At 34.2% G+C, this 8,377-nt stretch overlaps 1 protein-coding gene across 3 annotated transcripts in view; it reads right to left on the bottom strand.

Moving 5' to 3' along the window:
• Positions 1 to 621: 621 nt before the first annotated feature.
• LOC144972815 (uncharacterized) overlaps positions 622 to 8,377 on the bottom strand; it is a 14,869-nt gene continuing 7,113 nt past the window's right edge. For all 3 annotated transcript variants that reach the window (XM_078914484.1, XM_078914485.1, XM_078914483.1), the window contains 3 exons: positions 6,485 to 6,569; positions 3,836 to 4,009; positions 622 to 761 (listed from right to left, as the gene is read on the bottom strand). In XM_078914484.1, the coding sequence (XP_078770610.1) occupies positions 661 to 761; positions 3,836 to 4,009; positions 6,485 to 6,569 (360 nt within the window). In that variant the 3' untranslated portion in view covers positions 622 to 660. The remainder of the gene's footprint in view (positions 762 to 3,835; positions 4,010 to 6,484; positions 6,570 to 8,377) is intronic.

Raw genomic sequence — 8,377 nt, 5'->3', positions numbered from 1 at the left:
ATTGCAGTGGTGGGAGATACATGGGTTAGGAAGTTTTATGAATTGGGTTTGCTCATGCTATCTTTTCTACCCACTAAGATGACCTGTCCCCAATGGTGGATGGAATTCTCCTTAATTAAGGTGAGGGAATATTGGGATTGGAGTCTACCAATTTGCTATCGCCCATATGATTTGTCCCTTTCATGATCAAGGACGTCATTTGGTTTTTACTGACCCCTGTCTTGTGTTTCTTGGTTGGAGGGAAACAGTCAGATGGCTGTTGAGCAGTGACATTTGACTCATTTAGGCACCTGTAGTCATTAGTCAGATGGCTGTGCGTATCTTTTATGTCTGGGAGATATTTTAGCCCCTTGTATATGTGGATGGGGATCTTTGGCTTCCCGTGTAGGCTGTGGAGGTCACTTACTGCCTCTTCTACCTCTCTTTTTTATATCCTACCTACATCTTTTCCCTTTTCAACATTGTTTCACAATCTAAATGTCATACAACATTTGGAGCTTATTTCATGGATCCTAACAGCTGGCAAAAAGAACGGCAAGTCGCTACTGTCACTCCCTGCACGTAAAAAAAATACTAATATTCTTTAAGTGATAAACATAAAGAGAAAGAATAGGCAAATAATTGAGGTTTTTGTCTTGAATGCGGTTTATTTTGTATAATTTATTTATCAGGTTCTTCAAAACAATATTTTGGTGGTTCAAACACAGACTCATTTTGCAGGCTTGTCACATTGGAGAAAAATACAAGTGAATCCGAGTTTGCTGAAAAGAAATGGATAAAGGTATTATCTTAACTACTGCTGTATTGATTGCCAAACACAACTTCTTGTCATTGAATTTAAAGAATATGGGCTAACCAACGTGTATTTATTTGCAAGTCTGATAACTCAAAATTGTTATGGGCCCATTGTTGTTATGGAAATACTCTCAAACCAACACAAAATGTCAATTACAACAATGTTGTATCAAGCCCATAATTGCGTTTGTCTATAGACCTGCAAATACGTGCATGCCGGGACTAACTCATTGCAAAATCCCATGAAAAGGAAACCATAGAGAGATAATTCCTCTTTGTGCGTTAAAAAAAAAAAACTGCACTTAGAGTCATTGACTCTTTGTGGGCTTTTCTGACCCCCATTGGTGGGCGGGAAGGTGACTATTGTAGTGTTTTCTGCCTCATAATGTTCCATGCTGCTCTTTATCATTGTTCTGGATTGAAATTGCTCGGTTTCTTCCTGGTTCTGACAGGGATACATAGCTGTGAGGGAAGCAGTCAAATGTAGTTCATCTTTTGAGAGATGATTATATGTTTTTCTTGTAAATAATCTCTCTGTTACTAATAGAATTTTTAGCTTTTAATGTATTGTACTTAGCATTTGAGTGTATCTTTCTTAGTGGGATCATTTTCTTGTACCTGAATGGGACTTTTGGGTAATGTCAAAATAAGCACTTTGATGGATTAGTGGAGTCATCTGCTCGCTATTTGAACTAGTCCCCTCTGTCTTAGTTTTTTTTTTTTTTTTTGGTGCTTTTTATCTCGGCTTACAACTTTCCCCCTATCATCTTCCTATTTACTGTAATGTTATGACCTAAAAGTGTTGCAATCGATGTAGAATATATAAAAACATAGTTAAATGAGAGCGATTTAGTTCGAAGACTGTATTGCATGGCATAAAACTGTAACCTGAAGGATCCGGGTTTGAATCTCATTTCAGGCACATGCGCTTTTTTTTCTTTTCTTTAAGACAATCTTAATTCCCAATTTGCTGACCTGGATAAAATGAATGATTTCTGTTGACACCCTGAGCATGTTTATTATTATTATTATTATTATTATTATTATTATTATTATTATTATTATTATTATATTATTATATTATTATTATTATTATTATTATTATTATTTTGTTGTTGTTGTTGTTGTTGTTGTTGTTATTATTCATTTCTTCTTGGGATTTAATAAATATGCCCCTACATCATAGGATGCCTCATAAAATTGCTAATTATTCTTTTTTTTAAGAATTATGTTTTAACTACACTACATTTCTTTTAACGGTTATAAACAATGTGGTGTTTAAAAAAAAACTGGAACTAAATTATTATATTTTAGAAACTTTATTACGTTACTATCTAAGAGGACCCGTCATCTCAGATGAAGCTAGTGCTTTGAAATGCTACCTTGGTGAGCGTTTATTTATTCATTTTCTTTTTAAAATTTTAAAAAATTGTTTTTGGTGCCTATCTGATTGTACCTCTCACTCATACAGGGATCCCGTCCAAGTGTCTGGATGGGATATATGATATATTCTCAACTTATATTGATAGATTGCTCATGATTCTTCTTGTTCTCTGTTGAAATACTAGCCTCCTTTGTCTTCCTCTCCTTTGAGTGCTTAAAAAAAAAGACTAGAGTATGTAACTATATAACATACACTAGAAAGCATTATAAAGTTTAAGAAAAGAAAACAATAAGAACAACAAAAAGAAGGATTTTATTTCCCACATACGAAACATCCGTCCAACTGTCTCCCTTTTAGCTAAGTACCCTAGGCAGTATCAAGCTAAATCAAAGGTTATCATTCATGGATAATCTTGCTTCAGAAGTTTATAAAGGAAGCTGGGTCAATTCAGCTACTAAGGAAAGAGACACGGTAATCAACACCAAAAGGCAGTAAAATTGACAAGTCAGAGCTCTCTTCTCTTGAAACTTTCTCTACTCTTAGATAGTTTTCTTTGCGTTGCTTTTACATTCACGTCATTCTCACAACTTGATATGAGGAAAGAATAAAACGCTACTCCAATTCATAAAGTATAACTATAATGCTGTCAAAGCTTTTTCAAAAAGTTTTTGCCCGACATTTCTTATATACAGTGGAATCCGATTAAAGTAAACACTCAAAAGTTAACTTTTGCTTAAAGTCAACACCTCTTGTTGATCCCATATTTTCTGTAGCAATGACTATGAAAAATGTTTTTTTCTCTTTTTGAGGAAAATGTTTGTCCAAAATCAAAGCCCTATCTCCACTGAGTAAAAATGTATTTGAATTTTGAAAATCCATTCATAAATAAACAAGTTATGCAGTTTCAAAGGTGTCATTTATTTGGATGACCCGCAAAGAGGAAAAAAACGCGAAAATATGGGACGCTTTTTCGGCATTATTTTTCGACCTTTGGTTGTATCTTGCGTAATAAGTGGATTAAAAGATTGAAACTTGAAGAGCAAATTAGGATGGTGTTTTGTAAAATACGGGAAAAGTACTCGTCATATTCATATGAAATGTTGCAACCAAAAAGAAGAAATGTTCATGTATTACCTTGTCAGCGACAAAACCTCCACGCCCGGTAGTTTTAGAAATATTTTACTCCAAAGAGTAAAAATCTATTTTTAACGGTCTTCTGGTAATTGCACGAGTTTTGTCGCTTGACATAATCTAAAATGACCTTTTTTCTAACTGTGTGCCAACTTTCAGTCATATTCATCGATAAACAGCGTCGTAATTAATTTTTTAAAATAGCATATACGAAACGGCTTCGTCCCATATTTTGACGCGAATTAGGGCACTTCGTGAGCGAAAAAGAGGCCCAAAGATTTGTGCGGGATAGTCATTGCTATTTTCTGTTCTTTATCTAAATCTAAGTGTGTCCTATTGATAATGGATAAAGTCAACCAATCTGTCTGGTCCGGCGGTGTTGACTTTATCAGGATTCCACTGTAGTCTGGGTAAAATGTTTTGGGTCCTCCCTCGTGGATAAAATTACACTGTATATAAGGGATTTATTTTTGTAATACTTGCATAATAAGAACTATAGTCACCTATTTCGATGTCAACTCTTACCTGAACCCATTTTCCCCTTGATATGTTCCATTACTGGTACACAATCCTCTGAAGTGACTGCGATGGTCATCTCTATGTTTCTATTTTTATCCGTCCGCCGGAAATAAAATGAGCTGAATTCCCTTTTATTGTCATGGAAACCAATATATGACTTCCCAAGGTATTGTGCATTCTCTGTATAATAATAATAATAATAATAATAATAATAATAATAATAATAATAATAATAATAATAATAATAATAAAATAATAATAATAATAATAATAATAATAAAAATGATAATAATAAAAATAATAATGAAGATGAGGATGTTGATGGTGATGATGACGATGATGATGATAACAACAACAACAACAACAACAATAATAATAATAAAAGTAATAATGATAATAATAATAATAATGATAATAATAGTCATAGTAATAATGATGATAATCATGATGATGATGATAATAATAATCATGATGATGATGATAATAATAATAATGATAATAATAATGATAATGTTGATGATGATGCAAAGGGACCGGGATCAATCTCGAATGAAGTTGAGGTTCTTTTCTACCCCCACCCCTCCTCTCCCGCTCACCCAGCAGTGATTAGCTAGCTGGGTCTGTTGCTTTTGACGGAATGTACTTTGGGATAAACTAATGTCCCATCCAAGGGGTAGCAAGCAATTCCTATTGTCCATTGAACGCTATAGAAGTTGGATAAACCCCAGCTCCTTGGGTTTAAGTTTATGGCTTTGAAAGACTATTTAATCGATGAAACATCTTTTAGAATGCATAAACTTTAACTGTCGACAGAGGCTTGTCTTTTTTAAATGCCGAGTTGTAAAAAGCTATCTCGTATACTTCATGCCTGTTATGTGGCATGTGTACAGAATAACAAAGATACCAATACCATCTCCAAACACAATCTAAGATAGCTTTAAAACTCCACTCAGGGAAATAATAGAAAAATCTAGATATCCCGGACTTATTTTCTGTTAGTTGTTTTAAAAAATATATATTTTAAAAATATTTTTTTCTTTGACGATTTACTCCGTGTTTCTGATCGAGATTATCTATTTATTTATGTCTCTGATTATATGGTGTTTCTTAACGAGTTTTTCTTTCTTTTTCTGTTTTTCTCCTTTTTTGTCTCGATTATTTTGTTTCTGAGCAAGACATTTTATATTATATATACATATATATTTTTTCTATCTGACCATTTGATTGCCCTCTGAAATTTTGTTTGTTTATTTTTATTTAGTTATTCTTTAGTATGCACTTTTGAGATTGGAATTGGGATGAATATTACAATTTGTAATATTCTATAGAAAGGACACCAAAAGAAAAAAAAGTGGACGCCCATGGATTTCGACATGCCTTCTAAAACAGCAGTTTACCCATTCGGCCACGACCGCCACATGAATGTCGACGCATCTTGTGTATATACAACCTATTATCCACCGACTGATTTGTTGCTGGGTAATTTTATACTTTTATTGTTATTTTGTTAACTTTACTTATTTCTATGTGCATTTATTGCATTTATAGACAGCACAAATCATCGGCATTTTGACAATTTTGTGTTGACTAGGCCACAATCAGTTGAAGTTCCCAGTGTGAACAACGCGATCGGAAGTTAGTGTTCACACTTCAAGGGAAGCAACCGTGGATGATATGCGTGACGTCATCGGCATTCGGTCTATTGGAGAATTATTTTAGGTCTCCCTTTTTATCTCTCTCCGTGTTTAAAAGAATTCGGCTAATTTAAAAGAAAAAGAATGAAGAAGTCAACGAGACGAGAATCATTTTTCACTCTGACACTCTGACTTTGACATTGCCAATAAAATCTCGATAACCTTACCATGATCTAAAACAAATTGCCTCCCGTTTTTAGTTGACAAGTCTTACGGATGCGAAAATACGGAGATACAGTAAGTATGAATTTGGCGTCACGCACTGAGCTCGCTCAGATTGAACCTTGCACAATTCAAGGATACAGGAACGTTGTATTTTGTAGAGCACAGACCAAAGCATGGAGTGCTTGTGGGAGGCAACTCAGTTATATAACAGACGTGTTATTCTCCCGAATGACCAATGTCCTTTGAATTTTCTTCACATGCTTATACACTAAATTCCAACCAAGATTTAAGGGCCACCAAATGATCCAGATTGACTTCCTTTGTTGTTTGTTATCTTGTATTTTCCATTTGTTTCCCTTTTAAATTTAGAAGGACTGATATACCGACATAACGCTTACATATCATCATTTTACTGCGGTCCCGACGATGTCGATATATCCGTCCTCGACTGTACACAACATTATGTCTAATGTGAAATGAATACAGTACTCGCTGGAGTCTAGCACGCCGAATTCCAGCACGCTCTGCAATACAACACGCTAGAGCTAGGTGGCCGAATGTATTGGTGACCTCCCATGAACATCCGATATCGGCACGCTCTTCAATACAACACGCTTGAGCTAGGTGGCCGAATGTATTTGTGACCTACCATGAACATCCGATATCGACACGCTCGGGTTCAAGCACGTTTTTTTTTTTTTTTTTTTTGCTTCTACCGAGAACGTGCTAGAGTCCAGTGAATACTATAGCACATGGCTCTCAACTTTTGGTTTCTTGGTTTTCCAGTAAATCTCACCAGGCATACATGGTTCTAACATTCCTTGGTCTATTTCCCATGTCACACATTTCTTGTCTTCGAGGCTGAACCGATAAGCTGTATTCTAGTGAAGAGAGGCATTGACATTGTTATTAAATCAGTCAATCAATCATTCATTCAAGCAATCAAAAAATATACGAATAAATGAATGAATGAATGAATCAATCGCTTATTCATTCATTCAATCAATCAATCAACAATAATTTTCGTCTGGGTGGGGTTCCTGACCTCCCATAGTGGGCAGAGAGGCACTTACTGTTGATTATGATATATGCATTTTTGTACAGAAATATGAATAATAAATTTTGTATTTAGAGCGCTTGGCTTGTAGTTGGTTTGTTTACAAATAACTTCTCGCCCGGTGACGTCCAATCAAGGGACGCTACTCTTCCGCTAATCTCATTCCCTATTATATCTGTTTTCCAACTTGTTTTCTGTCATTGTCTTGGAATGAGATTACTTGGTTTTGTCCTAGCCCTGGCCCTGGCCGGATGCCCTGGCTGCAAGGGAAACAACCAATTGTATATTTAGAGTTTTGGATATTTTTGGTCTTGTAAATCAACTCTCTTTTTTGCACTGTATTATTTTTAGTTTTATATAATCTTTAATATATGATTTGTAATATTTGAATGTATTCCTCTTAGTGTGGACCTATTCTTATGTCAGGATGAGACACTTCGGTATCTCAAACTAAGTGGCCTACATGACACTGATGGTGTGCTCTTGTAATCTACATCAATTCCCTATTTGAACTAATTCCCATTTGTTCTCTTAGGTGCTTTAACTGTCATTCTAGAACTTTTTACTTTCCCATTTTCTTCCTTTTTATTGACGCTAATATGACCTAAATGTGTTGCAAGCTCCGTAAAACCCTTAAAAACAAAAACAAACAAACAATCAATGTCTTGGTCTTTCGGACTGATGCGATAAGTTGTGCTATAGTGAGGAAAGGCATTGAAATAGTTATTAAATCAATCAATCAATTAATCAAACAATAAATGGATTGATCAATCAATTTATCTATCAACAAACCAATCATTAAACCAATCAATAATTATTGAATCAATCAACCAATCAATCAATCAAATAATCAATCGATCTATCTTTGGAAAACAATCGACAAGCTTATATTTACCCGTAAATCTATTAAGGAAATGAAGTTGGCTCTTGTGATTCATTGGCCCTTTCATTTGTAAGTTACATTTAATAAAATAAATAAAACACAACCAATCAAAATATGTATTTTCATCAGTTTTTAATTGTAAATTTATAAATGTCTTTTCTCCAACTAGAGGGCTACGGTTTATATCTGACTCTGACCACATTGAGCTCCCAGTCAATAATAAATCAAATTAGATATTATTGTTTAATAGGAGGTCGTTTTCAACGCTTGATCTTCAGATATGGAACGACCCCTCCAAATACTGGAACGTCAAGCGTAAAAAATATGCTTTTCAATAAAAATTAAAACATTTTCACCCCCCCCCCCAAACCCAAACAAAAACAAAAACAAAAACAACAAACATATTTATTTAAGTCGCTATCAATGTCCCACATCATTTGAATATCGGTGTTTATTTCCTTTACGTTATAAACAGAAACATGTCTGTTTGTGTGTGTATATTACATGTGTATAACGTATATCTACGCGTGTGCTGTGCTCACAAGTTTGTCATACTGGACTGTGAAGCGCATTGAGCATGACTTCGTCATGTTTATGCACTATACAAATAATAATAATAATAATAATAATAATAATAATAATAATAATAATAATAATAATAATAATAATAATAATAATAATGATGATGATGATGATAATAATAATTATAATAATGGTAATAATAATAACAATAATAATTATGATCATGA

Source organism: Berghia stephanieae, chromosome 5 (assembly GCF_034508935.2).
Source record: "Berghia stephanieae isolate SIO BIC M18660-M18661 chromosome 5, UCSD_Bste_1.3, whole genome shotgun sequence".
NCBI classification, from domain to species: Eukaryota; Metazoa; Mollusca; class Gastropoda; order Nudibranchia; family Aeolidiidae; genus Berghia; species Berghia stephanieae.
Note: the sequence above shows the minus strand (reverse complement) of the source record. Positions and strands in the feature narration are given on the sequence as shown.